This window comes from Hypanus sabinus, unplaced genomic scaffold (genome assembly GCF_030144855.1).
Source record: "Hypanus sabinus isolate sHypSab1 unplaced genomic scaffold, sHypSab1.hap1 scaffold_847, whole genome shotgun sequence".
In the NCBI taxonomy this organism is placed as follows: domain Eukaryota; kingdom Metazoa; phylum Chordata; class Chondrichthyes; order Myliobatiformes; family Dasyatidae; genus Hypanus; species Hypanus sabinus.
This window is the reverse complement of record NW_026781700.1, coordinates 41388-61916: the sequence shown is the minus strand read 5'-3', so window position 1 is coordinate 61916 and position 20529 is coordinate 41388. Positions and strand designations below refer to the sequence as shown.

General features: G+C 44.2%; 1 protein-coding gene across 1 annotated transcript; it reads left to right on the top strand.

The window, feature by feature from the left end:
• Positions 1–1036: 1036 nt before the first annotated feature.
• LOC132390299 (oocyte zinc finger protein XlCOF2-like) lies at positions 1037–19565 on the top strand (the record flags this gene model as incomplete). Its single annotated transcript, XM_059962917.1, has 3 exons — positions 1037–1130; positions 9225–9349; positions 19320–19565. Coding segments are annotated over exons 1-3 (465 nt in total), but the record flags the coding sequence as incomplete, so codon positions are not given.
• Positions 19566–20529: the final 964 nt, after the last annotated feature.

The following is a 20529-nucleotide window of genomic DNA, read 5'->3' as shown; positions in this document are numbered from 1 at the left end:
CGCACGTTATCTTCTTCCCTCGGTTACTTTCTCAAGTCCAACTTTCCAAAAGTTCTGCTAACTCAATAACATATTAAATATCGTTACTAGCATTGTTATGCATTAAAACCAACGTTGTAGAATGTTTTCGGGTTTTTTTTCCCCCTGTCTCTGGGAGTAAACGCGACAGCAGCGGTGGAGGATCGGGTCTGTAATACAGGGTATGTGTTTTCTACCTCGGGCCGCATACTTGCCGGCATCTGTGTTTTCGGCTGACTCCGGGAACAGCGCAGACAGCGACGGTTTGCGCCAATAACGTTAATATTGATGTGTCATATCGTGAGAAATTTATCACTGGCACAAAGTAACAGTGAATCATATTAAGGATCCGTGATCACAGAGAAACAACAAGGGAGTGCTGACTTTATTGTTCAATTATAGTTTCGATAATTTTCACCGGAGCAGAGTCTCCACTCGTAAGGTTAGAGTGGAATCAGCGCTGAGAACTCACCCACAGGATTACACACTACTACCTGCTCAGATAACGTCCTGTCATTACACCGAGTAGTTTGACAACATCGTACTTGGCGTTGCGGTCCCAGCATCGGCCGTCCTTAGAGACTTCATGACAGATGCTGCGTTTGCATCTACGAACTAAATTGAGTTATTTCCCCATTGGCATTGCGGTACGGTACAGGAGAGAAAAAAAAAATTAATTAGTGGTAACTGATGCCAGTCACTGTACAGGTTGTTGCCATTATTGGTAACAGATTATTCTGTAAAAGAATGTCGTTCCGTGCTTCGACTCCACTTAGGGCGGAAACGTCCAGACGCGGTGGAATTTCAATGTCTGATCTGTGAAGCATTTTACCCGGCAGACACAGTATATTGTTTCTGTGAGCCGCTTTGTGCGTTAAAACAGCTGCTGAGTTTTCTATGTACAAAAAAGTACTGAGGTATGGATATCGAGCCAGTGCTTGCACAAACTGTTAATGGCATTGTGATTACCCTTAATGCCGTGCTATAACAATTTCGCCGGCGCTGAAGCTTCGATCATATGCGCAGGCGTCAAGGTGGATGCCGTTACGAATATCACGCATGCGCGCAGTTCACAAAAGGTCTCGGCAGCACGGCTCTGGACTCGGACGCAGGTAAGCGGTCATCTCGGGTCTACTGTCTTAAACATCGAGTGAGGGTCAATTGCTGTGAACTGCGGGCACCATGGCCCGCAATCCCGGCACAGTCCTGGTCTCTTCCCTCTCTCAGCCCCACGATCCTTACAAGGGCCCCGGGGACATTCCAGCTGATGAGGGAATGGGAAGCGATGGATCTCTCAGACTGAGCTCAAACTATCTAAATGCAAGGATTAGGAACTGCGAGAAAGGGAACAATATCTTTTACATCATCAGTTGAGAAAATCACCTTTGTTCTACTTCAAATCACAAACGAGAAAATCTGCAGATGCTGGAAATCCAAGCAACACACACAAAATGCTGGAGGAACTCAGCATTAGTACTCTTTTCCATAGATGCTGCCCGGCCTGCTGAGTTCCTCCAGAATTTTGTGCGTGTTGCTTGAGCTACCTCCTTTTGTTCTGGACTTTTCTACCCGTGACGACATGTTTTGACCCATTCTCTCTGGGTACATAATGACATCAAAAACCTTTGTCCTGGGCAACAAGTAGATTTCACATAACAAATGTGCCGGAGCCTGTTGGTCCTTTCGCTGTGGTACCGTTTCCTGGATGGTAGCAGCAGGAACAGTTTGTGGTTGTGGTGAACGAGGGCCCCAGTATCCTTTGGGCGTGTTTACACACCTGTCTGTGTAAATGGATGGAATAGTCGGAAGTTGACATCTGCAGATGCGCTGGGCTGTCTGCACCACTCTCTGCAGGTTCCTGCAATTAAGCGAAGTACAGTTCCCATACCAGGCAGTGATTCAGCCAGTCAGGATGCCCCAGTCCATTGTGTTTCTCTAGAAAGTCCTGAGTATTTGGTGCCCCATCCCAAACATCTTCAGCCGTCTGAGGTGAAAGAGGTGCTGTTGTGCTTTTTTCACAACACAGCTCGTACATATACACGAGGAAATCTGCAGATGCTGGAAATTCAAGCAAAACACACAAAATGCTGGTGGAACACAGCAGGCCAGGCAGCATCTGCAGGAAGAAGGTCTGTCGACGTTTCGGGCTGAGACCCTTTGACAGGACAACATATGAGATCCTCGGTGATGTTTATACCTTAGGAGCTTAAAGCTGTTCACTTTCTTAACCACAAATCCATTGATGTCAATCGGTGTTACCCTGTCTCCATTCCTCCTGTCGTCCACAATCAGCCCCTTTGTTTTTGTGACGGTGAGGGAGAGCTTGTTTTCTTGACACCAGTCAAATGTTGTTCAGACCTCAGATAGAGTCAGCAATCAAATGGTTGAGCATGGTGCGATGAATGTGCTGAGCTCTGTTTATCACAATGCAAGAAGCATCGTAGGAAAGCCAGATGAGCTCAGGACAGGAAATTATGATATTGTAGCCATTATTGGGAGATTTGTACACCGAGAAGGCTGAGGGATTTAGAGGAACAAATTTGCAGAGAGATCACAGACTGTGCCAGGAAACAAAGGTTGAGATTGTAAGCGATTTTAACTTTCCATATATTTACTAGGACTCCCCATACTGCAAAAGGACTAGATGGGGTAGAGTTTGTCAAATGTGCCCTTAATCAGTACATAGAATTCTCGATGTAGAAGTGTGCAATATGCGGTTAGGGAATGATCAGGGCTGGTGACAGAAATTAGTAATCATAATGCCATGAGATTCAAAATAACGATGGAAAGAGTGAGGTCTGGACCGCGGGTTGAGATTTTAAATTGGTGGATGGTCAATTTGATGGTATCAGAAAGGATCTGACAAGTGTGGTTTGGGACAGGCTGTTTCCTGACAACGGAGCACTTGAAAGTGGGAGACCTTCAGAAGTGAAATTTTGAGTGTGTCGGGTTTGTATGTGCCTGTCAAAATAAAAGTTGAAAATTTCCGGGTGCAGGGAACCATGTTTTTCAGGAGATATTGAGGCCCCGGATATTTTGTTCCTCCAAATGTCTCAGACGGTTGGGTGCTACCAAGATCCAGTAATGACTACAATATCATGTTTCCACGCACTGAGCTTCTGAGTTTTTTTAGTTGCCTGCTGTTGGTTTCTAAAAGTTTTTGCTCTATTATGTGCCCTCTTTATGGCTTTATGTTGGCTTTGGCTTCTCATTCTAGCCACGGTTGAGTCCTCCTGTCTTTCTAATATTTCTGTGGAATCACTCAGCTCCCGAATTGCTCCCAGAAACTCAAGCCATTGTTACTCCATTGTCACGCTTATTTTTCCCTTCCAAACAAGTTTGACCAGCTTCTCTGTCATTGAAACATGGAGAAGTTCAGTACGGAAATGGGCTATTTGGTCCATCTAGACAATGCTGGAAAAACATTTAAGCTTTCTAATGCAGCTACCTGTACTGGGATCATCGCCCTTCATACCCCTACCATACAGGCTTCCATCCAAACACCTTTTAAATGGTAAAATCGAGCTCATGTTCATCACCTGTGCTGGCATCTCATTCCACACTCTCACGACCATTTCAGTAAAGAGCTTTTCCACATGTTCCTATTAAATATTCACCTTCCCCACTTACCCATGACCTCTGGTTGTAGTCCTACTCAACCTCAGTGGAAATCGCTGCTTGCATTTAACTATCTAGACTCTCATAATTTTCTCTGCGTCTAAAAAATCCCCAATCCAATGTATAATTTCCTTCTTTATGTTTAAAGCCTTTTTTAGGTGTATAAAATGATGAGGGACATTGAGCGTGTGGACAGTCAGAGGTTTTTTCCCAGGTTTGAAATGAGGGGGCATAGTTTTAAGGGGCTTGGAAATAGATAATGAGGGATATCAGGGGTAAAAGTTTTACACGGAGATTGGTGCATGCGTGGAATGCACTGTCAGCAGCGGTTTTCCAGGCAGATACAATGGGGTCTTTTAACAGCCTCTTAGATAGGTGCATGGAGCTTAGAAAAACAGAGGGTTGTGTACTAGATAAATTCTAGGCAGTTACGAGAGCAGGTTACATGGTTGGCACAACATTTTAGGCAGAATGGCCTGGAATATGCTGTAGATTTCTATCTTCTATTTTGAACAGTGAAGTAAGTACTTTTCTTTAATCTATATAGGGTCCACGATTTGAATGCCACTTTTCCACACTCCCATAGACTCTTTGTCCATCTCCTGAGTAAACAGAGATGGAAAAATATTTAAGATTTAAGATATCCATCTGCTGCTTTGTTTCCACCTGTGGATTGCCATTCCTGTCTTCCAGAGGACCAACTTTGTGCCGTGCAATCCTTTTGCTCTTAATCTATCTCTAGAATCTCAGAGAATTAACCTTCATCTTTTCTGTGAGGGCAACCTTATGCCTTCTTTTAGCCATCCTGGTTTGTTTCTTATGTGTTCTCTTGCATTTCTTAAACTCCATAAGATTCTGCCTGCCTATACCTTTTACATAAAACAGACTGTCCCAATCCACAGTTGCCGGATCCTAGTATCTTGATTCCAGGTGTTGATCCATGCCCTGAAAGCATCCGCATTTCCTACATGGCTCCTTGTATTGAAATATACAGGTCTCAGCATATTCATTGCATCATGCTCAACGTTTTCATTCCTGAATTTGAGGACTGAACAACGACTATCTCCCCAAACACTCCACTCTCTTTTCAGTTATTCAGGCTCCCATTCCTCCTGCATCTTTCGTTTAACCCCCACCTCCACTATTACTCCCACCTCCCAGCATGAAGCTCTATCACCCCTTTGGCTTTCCTCTCCCAGATCAAAAAAAAAATAACGAGACGCATACCAGGTACAGGCAGATAGGAACAAATCGGGTACTTTTGAATACAGGAAATTCAAGTGAACACATATGAATGAAATAAAATTAGGCATGAGGTTGCCCCAGCAGACAAGGTGAAGGAGAATCCTCAGGGAATCTGCAGATATGTTAAGAGTAAAAATGATTACATGGGAAAAAATTAATCCTCTGCAAGATCAGACTGGTAATCCATATGAGGAAAAAAATTAGATGGGGAGGTCAAGGCAGTAGATGTTGTCTACATGGACTTTAGCAAGGCACTTGACAAAGTCTCATAAGGGCGTTTGGTCAAGAAGATTCAGTCATTCTGCATTCAAGATGAGATAGTAAATTGGATGATCAAACCTTGGCAACTCACGTAATCTCACCTGAAATGTCCTACACCCATAGATGTATTTTGTAAATCTTTTTACAGGTCAAAAATGAGAAGGAATTTCTCTCCAGGGAACTCAAACACGACACACCAGTTTTACTGCCTCTGTCTAGATATTTAAGAAATGGAGCAAGGGGTTCAATCGACCATCCTTCCTGCTCAGATTGTGGGGAGGGATTCACTGGAAGGAATATGTCTCCAGGAACCTCAAACACGGCACAACAATTTTCTTGTCTCTGTCTAGATATTTAAGAAGTGGAGCGAGGGATTCAATCGACCATCCTTCCTGCTCAGACTGTGGGGAGGGATTTATTCGGTCATCTGACCAACTGGCACGACCGTCATTTACAAAGGAGAAAGGCCATTCACCTGCTCAGACAGTGGGAATGGATTTACTCGGTTATCACAATTGAAGGTACATCAGCAAGTTCACACTTGGCAAGGCCATTCACCTGTTCTGGGTGTGAGAAAGGATTCAGTCAGTTTTCCCACCTGTGGACACAACAGTCAGTTCACACTGGGCAGAGGCTGTCATCTGCTGAATTACTGGGAAAGGATTCACTCAATTATCTGACCTAATGGCACACCAGCGAGTTTACAATGGGGAAAAACCTTTCCACTGCTCAGTCTGTGGGAAGGGATTCACTCAGTCATCCAATCTGCAGAGTCATCAGCGAATTCACACTGGAGAGAGGCCATTCACCTGCTCAGTTTGTGGGAAAAGATTCACACACTCATCTCACCTACAGAGTCACCAGCGAGTTCACACTGGGGAGAGGCCGTTCACCTGTTCGCTCTGTGGGAAGGGATTCACTCAGTCATCCCAACCACGGAGTTACCAGTGAGTTCACGCTGGGGAGAAACTATTTACATGCTCAGTCTGTGGGAAGGGATTCTCACAGTCATCCACACTATAGGGTCATCGGCGAGTTCACACTGGAGAGAGGCCTTCACCTGCTCAGAATGTGGGAAGAGTTTCACTCGGTCATCCGAATTACTGGCAAACCAGTCAGTTCACACTGGGAAAAAGCAGTTTACCTGCTCAGAGTATGCGAAGGCATTCACTCAGTCATCCACCCTACGGAGTCACCAGCAGTTTCACACTGGGGGAGAAGCCATTCACCTGCTCAGAATGTGGGAAGGGATTCTCACTGGCATCCCACCTACAGAGACACCAATCAGTTCACACTGGGGAGAGGCCATTCATCTGCTCAGACTGTGGGAAGGGATTCACTAAATCATCGCATCTGAAGGTACATCAGCAAGTTCATGCTGGAGACAGGCCGTTCACTTGCTCAGACTGTGGGAAGACATTCACTCAGTCATCCCATCTACAGAGACATCAGCAAGTTCACACTGGAGAGAGGCCATTCACCTGCTCAGAATGTGGGAAAGGATTCACTCAGTCACCCCTATTACTGGCACACCAGTCAGTTCACAATCGGGAGTGGCAGTTATTATGGATCCCTAGGTTTTGTTTGCCGTGGACTGTCATTTTAAGAGAGAAAAATTAAGAAGACTAATCAGTCTGACTTGCAGCTTGTTTGCATCGCGTGCAGCTTGTTTAGTTTTAACCTCGGACACAGACGCTCAGAGTCAGACGGAGACGAAGGAGGAAAAATGGAAGGATCGAAACCAGGGAACTAGTGGCCAATGGTCACCGATTGCTACTTTCCTATGCCCATAAGGGTGGGTTAATTAACGATTCAGCATATTTCCAATGTGAGGTTGTCACCTCGTTTGATCCGTAGGAGTGGATCTCATTTGGGGTATCCTGTGAAGACCACTGATGTGTTAACCCTTGCCTGGGTGTGGTGTGGCAATTCACTTGAAGACAATACACTTTGTGACGTCACTTTCGGTGATAATTCGTATGTGGATTTGGAACGAAGACGGATAAAATCTACAGCAACTGTTGTCTGGTTTTACCACCATGAAACCTGTGGAATTCGACATAAATGCCTTCTCTCAACATTTACGCTAGATTACAAATATCTCTCTCATCACCTGAACTTTCATACTTTGCCACCTCAAGACTCCAAGCCTTGTTTCTCCCGAGCTCAATAGTTTTGTAGTTATATTTACACACACACACATATATATATATATATATATATATATATATATACATAACAATGTTAACTTTTGCTTATCTTGCTTGTTACTATATTATAAGTAGATTCTAATAAAGGATAGTTATAACTTCAAAAAGACTCCAGGTGAAGTCTATCGCTGCTGGTTCATTTCTAAAGCGTTATGATTCATACCAAAGTTGGGCCTGTGTCCAAGATAGTAACATTTTTCGGAGCATTGTCATTAATTATCGACTTCATTGAGGAAGTCCCTTTGATTATTTGTGTGTTAAAAATCAGCAGCAATGGATGTTGATAGATGTCAGGAAGCGCCAACCTCTGAGACATTAGAGGACGTCAGAAGGATTGAGTTGTTGAATCTTGCTGGAAGGTTAAAACTTGCTAAGGTGAAATCGACAATGAGGAGGGCACAGATGCCGAGGATAATAGCTGAACATTATGTATCTGAGGGTGTGTTTAAAGTGGAGGAGTTGGAGGTGTTTCCTGAAAGTAAACATAGTGAGCTTGAGCTCCAGTACAAGTGAGAAAAATTAAAGATAAAGGCGGCAGAAGGCAGAGGCAGTTTGAGGCTAGAGAGGCAGAAAAACAGAGGGACGAAGCAGAAAGACAGAGGCTGTTTGAGCTGGAAATGATAGAGAGATTGCAGCAAAGGGATCTAGTGTTAGACTGTAGTGATAAGTTTAAGGTCAGTCAGGAAGTTAGCTTGGTACCTCCATTTGACGAGGCAGAGGTTGATATATACTTTCAGAATTTTGAGAAGGTTGCTGAAAGTTTAAAGTGGCCAAAAGTGGGTTGGCCTTTTCTCTTACAATGTGTAATTAAGGAGAAGGCTCAGCATGACAATTCTGCTTTGACAGCTGATGAAGCAGCTGATTATGACAAAATAAAACAGGCTGTGCTCAAAGCTTACGAGTTGGTCCCAGAATCATACAGGCAAAAGTTTGGAAATTCGAGGAAATCTGTGAAACAGATATATGGAACTTGCTTCTGAGAAGTTTGTGTGTTTTGACCGCCAGTGCACATGTAAAAATATAAATGATTATTGTAACAGCATGTAAGTTTTGCTTTTAATTGAAGAATTCAAAAGGTGCACTCCTGACGACATAAAGACCTATTTAGATGAAAAGGATGCAGCCACTTTGAGGGAGTCTGATAGAGTAGCAGATGAGTTTGTTTTAACTCATAATCATTATCCCGAATTAGAGCATCCAAAAAAGTAGCAGGGATCACCAGGGTAAACCAGAAATTAAGGATGGGACTAGTGACAGGAGTAAGGATGAAGGAGAAATATTCTGGTTTCACCTGTTACTATTGTAAGAAAGCTGGTTGTATGATGGCTAATTGTTCCATCCTGAAGAAGAAAAATGAAAAGGAGTCAGTCCCAAATGCCTGTGGTCAGTATGTTGAAGCAGCTATCAACGCACAGGGTTCTGAACATTCTGTTTCAGGCTCAGTTAAGATCTGAGAGTTCTGACCGAGTTAAGAAGGGATTCGATCATTTTATGTCAGATGGGTTTGCATTAGTAAAGGAAGGGTCAACCCCGGTAGCAGTGAAAATTCTTTGAGTTACTGGGGCTTCTCAGCCACTTATATCAGACAGCGTTGTAAAGTTTGGTGATGAGACTGAAACCACTGAGGTAAATCTTATTAAAGTTATTGGGGGCGACATGGTTTCCGCGCCATTGTACAAGATATCTTTACCGTCAGGGTTGGTTTCAGGACCTGTTGAGATAGGATTGTGCTCCAGTTTACCAGAGGAAGATGTTACTTTGCTATTAGTGAATGAACTGGCAGATGGTAAAGTTGTTCCTGCAGTGCAGTTAACAATTAACCCAACCACAGATGACCCACAGATGGATTTTAACATTTATCTTCCTGCACAGGAACTCGAAGTATGGCTAAAATGTCTGCTGACGCAGACGAGTTTATCGCAGAACAGAACCGAGTCCTCGAGATTGTAGCTTTAAAAGAAACAGCTTTCTCAGATGATGAAATTAAGAAAGTGCCAGTAGGGTATTATCACAAGGATGGAATGATAATGAGGACATGGAGGCCACCTGCTATACCATCGAGTGAGGAATGGGCAATTGTTCACAAAGGTGTAGTTCCTAAAGTTTATAGGACTGAAATTTTAACTTTGGCCCACAGTCTGCCCTCAGGTGGCCATTTTGGAGTGAATAAAACAGTAAACAGGGTTATGAAATAATTCTACTGGCCTAATCTGAGGAAAGATGTTGTGACCTTTTGCAGAACCTGTCACATTGGTCAAGTTGTGGGTAAACCTAATCAGATTTCCACAGTGCCCTACTGCAGTCTATGTAGAACTGCATTTGGTGGACCGTTTTCAAAATTCATAGTGGATTGTGTTGGGCCATTGCCAAAGACTAACGCTGGCCATCAGTATCTGCTAACTATTATGTGTACTGCATCCTGATTCCCAGAGGCAATACCTCTCAGAAATATTAAAGCTAAAACTGTGGTGAAGGCTCTTAACAAGTTTTTTTTTTACTTTATTTGATTTGCCTAAAGAAATCCAGTCTGATGAAGGAAACAATTTTACATCTGGATTATTCCAGCAGGTAGTTTATGTACTGGGATCTAAATAAATTATATCTTCTGCGTACCATCCAGAATTACGATGGGTTCTAGAAAGATTTAATTCTACACTCAGAACAATGATTAAGACATAATGTGTTCCACACTGTCACTCTCTCTCTCACTCTGTGCCTTGTAAGCGCTTGAAAAATACATCATCGGACGCACGCACGCACGCACACGGCAAAAAAAAACATACTGTGTTGAAAATGGAAAAGAGTGAGATGAAGGAATATACTTGCTTTTGTTCGCAGTACGAGAGTTGGTACAGGAATCACTGGGCTTTAGTCAATTTGTATTTGTATTTGGTCAGAGACTGAGGGGAACTTTGACCTTGTTAAAGGAACAGTGAATTGATGAGGATGTGCATGTTAACTTGTTAGACTAAGTTTTGAAGTTCAACAATGAACTACTCCAGGCCTGTAGGCTCTCGAGACAAAACTTAAAGATTTCTCAACATCAAAATGAAGTGTTGGTTTGATAGGAGGGCTTGCGAAAGAAAATACCAGGTGGGGGATAAGGTGCTTACCTTATCCCCAATGTTGACAAATCCACTTCAGGCAAAACTCAATGGACCGTATGAAATAGTCTCTCAAATTAATACAGTGAATTATGTTATCAAAACAGCCGACCGATGTAATCTAACACAGGTAGTACAGATAAATATAATAAAGCCTTATTTTGACAAGCAGGCACCATCTGTGAGTTTTGTTGTCAAAACATATGAATCTGGCAACCCTGAGAATGAAGCAATTGACTTGTCTGAGACTTTTCACAATCCAAACATTGTCCCAGTTAGGCTAATGAACTCGGTTGTTCTAGAAAACAATGATAACAGGTTGGCTCACCTGCAGCCAAAGCAACAACAACAGCTGAAGAAATTAATTCTGCAGTTTAGAGATTTATTTCTCGATGTTCCCAGGCAAACCACGGTCGCAATACTTGATGTAGATATTGCGTAAACTGATGAAACAACACACTTATTGCATGAACGTAGAAAAGTGTAAATAGGCTGAGCAAAAAATTGACTATATGCTGGAAAATAGCATTATCGGTCCTTCAGCATCTGATTGGAGTAACCCTGCATTATTGTGCCCAAACCTGATGGTAGTGTTAGATTTTGCACTGATTATAAGAAGGCAAACGCAGTAACAAAAACAGATGCCCATCCTATCCGTAGGGTGGATGATTGCATCAATAAGTTGGAGAAGTTGAATTTCTTACAAAGATTGATCTGTTGACAGATTATTGGTGTGTTCCTTTGACGGACACAGGTAGAAAAAAATTCTGCATTTGTGATATCATCTAGACTGGATGAATATAATGTCTTGCTGTTTGGAATGAGAACTGGTCCAGGAACATTCCGGAGAATGAATGATTCTGTAATTGGAGGGTTCGAATACACAGATGCCTATATTGATGAATTAGTCACAGGGAGTGACACTTGGGAAGCGCATATCTCTGCAGTGGAGAAGCTGTCTGACAGGTTTTCCCAGGCCAGCCTTACAGTTAACTTAGATAAGAGTGAATTTGGCCATGCCATTCTGACCTGTCTTGGCTATGTTGTAGGTCAATGCAAGTTGGGTCCTGTTCGGGCAAAAGTCCAGGCAATTTCTCAAGTTCCTATTCTGACTGCTAAGAAGGCTGTTAGCAGGTTTCTTGGAATGGATGGATATTATCGTAAGTTCGGTAAGAACTTTGCTGCTATCGCTCTTCCTCTGACCAATCTCCTGAAGAAAGGTGAAAAGTTTGTTTGAACCGAGCGTTGTCAGGAGGCATTTGGTCGATTTTAAGTTATTATGTGAGATTAGGCCAATCAATGTAGTGCTGTCAGAAAATTTAATTAGCCGATTGGAGCTGTGGGTGGCAACACAAGTCATGGGTGCACAGAGAGTAAAGGAGGGGGCCAAAGTGACAACCCTGTGGATTTTGTGTCCTGAGGGCCAGAGACAGAGGAGATGGAGCCCACTCTTACCACCTGCCGGCGATCTGACAGGAAGTCCAGGATGCAGCTAACAAGGCAGGGTGAAGGCCGAGGTCTCTGAGCTCCTTGTCGATACTTCACGCCTTCGTATGGCTACTGCTCTGCCCATGACTGCAAGGAACTGCAGAGAACTTTGGAGAGCAGAGAACATCAGAGAAACAAGCCTCCATTCCACGGACTCTTCCTACACATCCCCTGTCTCGGAAGAACAGGCCATTAACTCAACGAAGCTCATAACCTGGACATTCCTGCTGCAATCCCGCTCCCACTTTTGCGGAGAGATACAAAAGCCTTAAAGTGCGTAACACCAGGCTGAATGACGGTTTCCTGTCTGCAGTTAAAAGCCAAATGAATGATAAAATGGACTCGACCTCACAATGTAACTTGACGTGTCCCTGCACCATATGTCTATCTGCATTGCACTTTCTCTGCAGCCACAATGCTTTGTTACAGTTATTGTTTTGTTTTATATCTGCTCGATGTACCGCCGTAATGTATCGACCTGTGTGGATGGTACGTCGAGCAGGATTTTCACTGTAGCTCAGTACGTGATGATAATAAACAAATTCCCCATTTTAATTGTGTGGATATATTAGACAGACTAAGCTTCTGCTCTGGAACCGCAGAAGGAAATTGAACTGTTGTCATTTCTGTGGAAAGCAATTATATGGAAAATGCTTCAATCTCACATTACGATCTGCAGTAACTGGGATCTGGTGACCGGTGGTGGGTCTCCCATATCAATATCAGAATCAGGTTTGTTAGCACCGGCATATGCCATGAAATTCGTTGTTAATTGTTAATTCTTAACAAAAGATTTTAACAATTCTGATTAGAAAAAATAAAAATGTAATTAACTATTTTAATTGGTACTATTTGACTGACTGGGTTGTTGCTTTTGAAATTCGCAAGTGAAGCTTAACTGAACTGTACACATTTATGAGAAGCTGAGAGAAATACAAATGTTTAAATTCTCACATAAATAGGGCAGGCGACCAGAAACGTTGACAGCACTTCAGCACGTCGAAACATTGAATGAAACATGCAGAAAATATTACAGAAAAACAAATCATTGTCTACCTACAATGAGAGGACGTGACAGATCCGGATCTCACTCCCTTGTCTGAACCGGGAAAGATGAAGCTACACGTACACGTAGAGCAGTGACCCGCAAATACTGCAGAACTGCAGAAAAAAGTGAACAGGAAACGGGATCAGGTCACGGGTGGAGGGTCTCCCTCCTGAACCGGTGACTCTGCTCCTCGCCCTTCACAGGCTGCCGACCCACCCGCCGCATTCCCCACATTATTCCATAATTATACCATGTACATGTCTACTTTTCCACACCATATCTACACCGATCCCTTTCCCTCCACCCCCAGGTCACAGAGTCACGGGCTCGATTCCCATCCCGATCCGAAACATAATTCAAGCCCAAATAGGAAGTGTTCACGTTTCATTTAAATCAGTTCTGTGTTTATAAACACTAATTTCTTTTTACATTTCTCCGGCTTCAGTGGACAGAAACACTGAAACTTCAAATGAGAAACAGCAGGAGCTGGCCATTCGGCCCCTGTAACCATCAACAAGATGGCGGCTGCTCTCCCATCTCAGCCACGTTTCTGTCCGATCCTCATTTCCTCGATCCCTTCGGTCTCCACACACCTGCCGGCCTCTTTTCTATGTAAGGACGGTCACTGAGTCTTCACCGCCCTCTGTGGAGGGGATTTATAAACATTCACCACCCTCGGAATGGAGATATTTCCCCTCATCGCAGTCCCGGACTGTCCACCCCCTTTTTCAGAGACTGGGATGTCTGGTTCAACTGGTAGTGATGTTGTGCATTTCAATGTGTTCACCTCTCACTCCTCGACTCTCTAAATGACATTTAGAGTTATCACATTTGATCTTTCTTCAAGTTATGACCCCACCCCTCCAGGGATCAGTCAGGTGAATCTTCATTGCTCTCTCTATAACAAATATTCTCTAACCTCTTTTTTCATCCTCTATGGAATTAATTTCCATATTCTGCAGCCCTGTGTTCCCCAACTACTCACCTCCCACCCTTGTCACTATTTACACTTTCCACCTCCCCCCTCAACTGGATCCACCTCTCTCTCCCCAGCTCTTGCCCCATCCCGACCCCTCACCTCTTTTCTCTGACTATTTCGCGTCCACACTCAGAGGGAGGGTCTCGACCTGAAATGTGGACCGTCTATTTCCCTGCACAGATGCTGCCCGACCCACTGTGTTCCTCCGGCAGTTTGTGCTTTGTTCTATATAGCCCGTGTTACTATGGGGAGAGAGATTTTACACCATATTGCAGGGTTAGGGTTAGGGTTAATGGACTTCTCGGTGAGACAACAACATTAATCACAGGTTTCATCACTGAATCCAGTGTTGTGAGATGTAAAGTCCCCTGTCAAGTGTCCGGCTGTGCCGTGTTGTTGATGGAGTGGGCAGCGTGACGTTTGTCTCGATTCGGGTCACAACACCAGAATTGCCAACGGTGTCCCCACACCGTGTTAGTCAACAGAAAACCTCTCGTCCCTGCAGTCTTTGTCTCCCGGTAAACTCAACATCCTGACAGTGTGGACCATATATACCCCTTCCTCTCAGAGTCAGGGGATCATTCAGACAGCTGATCGCTGAGTGGAATTATATTTATTGGTCATTAAAGTTCACCCAGATTCGTTTCAATGGATTTGATGTGGAGTTCGGGGTGTCACAGTGAAAGGGCCGGACGGTCGAACTCTCTCCGTTGTCCAATCATCCTTCCAGGTGAGGCGACACTGCACCTGTGAATCTTCCGGGGTCGCCTATTGTGTCCGCTGCTCCCGATGTGGTCGCCTCTACACTGGTGACACCGGCTCCTCCGCAGTTGTGCCGGGTAGGAATGATTTTAACGGGTGCCGATATTTTTCTTCACTTTTGTGCGGGAGGGGTGGGTTTTGGAGGTTGATGATCGTGATGCCGTCCTTTTTGATTCAGGGGTTGGGGAGGGAGTTTCATTTTTCTTTCTCTCTGAACGACTTTTATGTTTTCTTTGTTTCCTGGTTCTCTGGAGAAGAAAAAAACTCAGCGTTATTTATGGATACCAGCTTTGATAATAAATTAACCTTTGAACTATCCACTCCGAGCGGGACTTACTTAGTTAGTCACTCAGACAGTTATAGACTGTGAATGCTCCCACCCAATTCACCAATTCCACTTACACCACAGATATATCTGTCCAGATACTCCCCACACAAGACAGGCTGGAGCCAAAAATATTTACTACATGACAGACCCTAAAGACAAAATTACAAAATAATCATAATGCCTTACACACAGAGAACAGACAGAAGCTGTCCTATCTCTACACATGAGTGCACAAGGAGGTAAGCAACCTGAAACACTAGCTAGCTACCCTCAAGAAGAAATATGGCTCAGCATGGCTTAGTACATCTGTTGATCATCAGAAGTTTCTTTCAGAAAAACAGGCTGCTATTTTCTAATGCAGAGTTATCCCATTTACATACTTTATCATTTCCTCCTTTAGATCATTACATGATTATCAAAACAGTAACTTTTTACAGTGAATGCAACCAAGTACAGCATTAACTTCTCAGTGGGTAAAAACGGCATACAACAGTAATTATAACAATGATAATAGACAATAGACAATAGGTGCAGAAGTAGACCATTCGGCCCCTCGAGTCTGCACCGCCATTCTGAGATCATGGCTGATCATTCACTATCAATACCCAGTCCCTGCCTTGTCCCCATATCCCTTGATTCCCCTATCCATCAGATATCTATCTAGCTCCTTCTTGAAAGCATCCAGAGAATTGGCCTCCACCGTCTTCCGAGGTAGTGCATTCCACACCTGCACAACTCTCTGGGAGAAGAAGCTCTTCCTCAACTCTGTTTTAAATAACTGACCTCTTATTCTCAATCCATGCCCTCTGGTACTGGACTCTCCTAACATCTGGAACATATTTCCTGCCTCAATCCTATCAAATCCTTTAATTATCTTAAACGTTTCAATCAGATCCCCTCTCAATCTCCTCAATTCCAGCGTGTACAAGCCCAATCTCTCCAATCTGTCTGCGTAAGACAGCCCTGCCATCCCAGGAATCAACCTAGTGAATCTACGCTGCACTTCCTCAATTGCCAGAATGTCCTTCCTTAAACCTGGAGACCAAAACTGTACACAATATTCCAGGTGTGGTCTCACCAGGACCCTGTACATCCTTGTTCTTGTATTCAATTCCCCTTGTAACAAAGGCCAACATTCCATTTGTACAATGGACATTTGTACAATTTGTACATATGTACAACCATTTGGACATTATGCAATATCATGCCCCACATATTACCGACAGGTCTTCGAAGATCACCATTTCGACCCTTCGGTGAACCCGTGTAAATCCTGCCCGACTCTATTGTTGCTGTCAGTCTCTTTGGCAGTGTGCTTGGAGAGGAATGTAACGTTAATAGACTCATAAAAGTGTTGTGTACACATATGTTTAAATATAACTCCCAAGCCACTGAGCTCAGGGAATACCAAGCTTAAAGTCTTGAGATGGTGAAGTATGAAAGTTCAGTTCATCCACGGAATCAATGACGACAGAGAGATATTTGTAATTCAAGGAGAATATCCAGAGAAGGCAATTACTTTGAATTCCACAAATTCCACGGTGGTAAAACAAGATAACAGTCGCTGTAGGTCTTATCCGTCGTTGTTCTAAATCCACATACGAATTATCGCCAAAAGTAGCTTGTCACAGGCGTACAGTCTTCAGAAGGAACTACCACCCAAGCAAGGGTTAACACACAGGTAGATTCCACAAGGTACTCCCAATCCAGATCCAACACACAAAGTATTACCGACAGTGATTACCACAGAATATCCCTTCTCACAAGTGTTTACCACAGAACACACCCGAATACTCCAACAACATCCACATATGGATTTACAATCCTCTACAAGTGAATTACAACACCCAGGCAAGGATTAGCACAAGTGGTCCTCGCAGGATACTCCCAAACCAACAGATCCACTCCAGTGGATCAAACAAAGTGACAGTCACACATTCGGTATACGCTGGATCAATAATCAACCCACCTTGTGGGCATAGGAGAGTCCAAACAGTGGCCTTTGGCCACTAGGCACTTTGTTTCGAACTTTCCATCTTCTTTATTTATCTCTGGCTGACTGTGCTTGTGACTGTCCTTGCTTAAATAAAACAAACTGTGAGCTATGTAAACACAAGCTGCGAGCAAGTGTAAACACGCTGCACAGTCAAATAGTTCCGCCCCTCTCTCTCTGTCTCAGTAAGAATCAAACAGGAGCCGGGAAAGCCAGGCTTGTAGACACAGGAATTTAGTAGGAGAATTTAGTATCATATGTGGCTCTTTAGAAGTTTCCCAATCCTCTGGCTTCCCTCTCATCTTTGTTATGTTATACATCTTCTCTTTTATTTTTATACTGTCCTTGATTTCCACGGTCGCCCGATACTCCCCATAGCTGGCTTTTACCACTGAGATGAGGTGGGACTACAACCAGAGGCCATGGGCTAAGGGTGAAAGGTGAAATGTTAAGAGGAACATGAGGGAAAACTTCTTCACACAGACAGTCTTTCTGGTGTGGAATGAGCAGCCAGCACAAGTGGTGCATGCAAGCATGTTTTCAACATTTAAGAGGTTCGTGTAGGTACCTGGATGTTTGGGATGTGGGAGTGGGCAGTTTAATTAATTCAGCACAAACCAGATGGCCCAAATGGCTTGTTTCTGTATTGTAATTTTCCACAGGAACCTGAAGTAATACTAATATTCACACTAAATCCATTTAACAGCTGTGCAGACCAACCATTCACCTCAGCGGGGATTTTTTATATGCCGTTAAGATTGTGGAACTTTAAGTTAATAATACAGAAAATAAAATCCCAAATGCACGTCATGAAAGACAATTTTCATGAAAGTGTTTCAGTTACTGTGGGGCCAGGCACCCATGCAGCTCAGCAGAAACAGGGAAAAATACTGATGGAGAGAGTCAGACTGAGCCATGTCACAGATTGCAGATGGCAGATATGCCCCATTGTTATAGAAACAGGAAGAGCATCAGGGAATTGATGGTCATTCCAGATACCAGGATTCCACATACTCTGCCCAATCAGGAGATTATTTCTCTGTCCAACCTGGGTTCAACCTCATTGTAACAGTGAGGAACAGCCAGATCAAAACTTGGCGACTCAAGCAATCTCATCTGAAATGTTGTCCTACTGCCATTAATGGACTTCGTAAATTATTTTACAGGGCAAAAGCCAGAAGGAATTTGACTCCAGGAATCTCAAACACAGCATGCCAGTTTTGCTGTCTCTGTCCAGATATTTAAGAAGTGGAGCGAGGGATTCAATCGACTATCCTTCCTACTCAGACTGTGGGGAGGGATTTATTCGGTCATCTGACAAACTGGCACGCCCGTCATTTACAAAGGAGAAAGGCCGTTCACCTGCTCAGACAGTGGGAATAGAGTCACTCGGTCATCTCAGCTGAAGGTGCATCATCAAGTTCACTCTGAGAAAGGCCATTCACCTGTTCTGTGTGTGAGAAAGGATTCAATTCGTCTTCTCGCCAGTCAGTTCACTCCGGGCAGAGGCTGGTGATCTGCTGAATTAGTCGGACAGGATTCACCCAATCATCTGACGGAATTGCTCACCAGCGGGTTCACCCTGGGGAGAAGCCATTCACCTGCTCAGTCTGTGGCGAGAGATTCACTCAGTCTTCCAGCTTACTGAGACATCAGCGAGTTCAAACTGGGGAGAAGCCGTTCACCTGCTCAGTCTGTGGCGAGAGATTCACTCAGTCTTCCAGCTTACTGAGACATCAGCGAGTTCAAACTGGGGAGAAGCCGTTCACCTGCTCAGTCTGTGGCGAGAGATTCACTCGGTCAGACAACCTACAGAGTCATCAGCGAGTTCACACTGGGGAGAAGCCGTTCACCTGCTCAGTCTGTGGCGAGAGATTCACTCGGTCAGACAACCTACAGAGTCATCAGCGAGTTCACACTGGGGAGAAGCCATTCACCTGCTCAGTCTGTGGCGAGACATTCACTCTGTCAGACAACCTACAGAGTCACCAGGGAGTTCACACTGGGGAAAAGCCGTTCACCTGCTCAGTCTGTGGCGAGAGATTCACTCGGTCAGACAACCTACAGAGCCACCAGCGAGTTCACACTGGGGAGAAAGCATTCACCTGCTCAGTCTGTGGTGAGAGATTCACTCATTCATACCACCTACAGAGTCATCAGCGAGTTCACACTGGGGAGAAAGCATTCACCTGCTCAGTCTGTGGTGAGAGATTCACTTGGTCAGACAACCTACAGAGTCAGCAGCGAGTTCACACTGGGGAGAAGCCGTTCACCTGCTCAGTCTGTGGCGAGAAATTCACTCGGTCATCCCACCTACAGAGTCATCAGCGAGTTCACACCGGGGAGAAGCCATTCACCTGCTCATTCTGTGGCGAGAGTTTCACTCGGTCAGACAACCTACAGAGCCACCAGCGAGTTCACACTGGGGAGAAAGCATTCACTTGCTCAGTCTGTGGTGAGAGATTCACTCGGTCAGACAACCTACAGAGCCACCAGCGAGTTCACACTGGGGAGAAGCCGTTCACCTGCTCAGTCTGTGGCGAGAGATTCACTCAGTCTTCCAGCTTACTGAGACATCAGCGAGTTCACACTGGGGAGAAGCCGTTCACCTACTCAATCTGTGGCGAGAGATTCTCTCGGTCAGACAACCTACAGAGTCATCAGCGAGTTCACACTGGGGAGAAGCCGTTCACATACTCAGTCTGTGGCGAGAGATTCACTCGGTCAGACAACCTACAGAGCCACCAGCGAGTTCACACTGGGGAGAAAGCATTCACCTGCTCAGTCTGTGGTGAGAGATTCACTCGGTCAGACAACCTACGGAGTCATCAGCGAGTTCACACTGGGGAGAAAGCGTTCACCTGCTCAGAATGAGGGAATGAATTCACTCAGTTATCTCAAGTACTGGCACATCAGTCAGTTCACAATGGGGAGTTGCCGATGTTATGAATCCCTCGGTTTCGTTTGAAGTGGACTGTCATTTTAAGAGAGAGAAATTAAAAAGTTAATTCAGTTTGACTTGCAGCTTGTTTAGTTTAACCGAGGACACAGACACTCAGAGTCAGACGGAGACGAAGGAGTAAAAATGGAAAGATCAAAACCAGGGAACTAGTGACCAAGGGTCACTGATTGCAACTTTCCTATGGCCACACGGGTGGGTAAATTATCGATTCAGCGTACTCAAATGTATGGTTGTCACCTCGTTTGATCCGTCGGAGTGGATCTGATTTGGGGTATCCTGTGAAGACCACTGATGTATTAACCCTTGCCTGGGTGTATTGGGGTTATTCACTTGAAGACGATACCCCTCGTGACGTCACTTTCCGTGATATTTCGTGTGTGGATTTGGGATGATGAAGAATAAAATCTACAGCAACTGTTGTCTGGTTTTACCATCATGAAACCTGCAGAATTCGACATAATTGCCTTCTCTCAACATTTACACTGGTTTACAAATATCTCTCTCATCACCTAT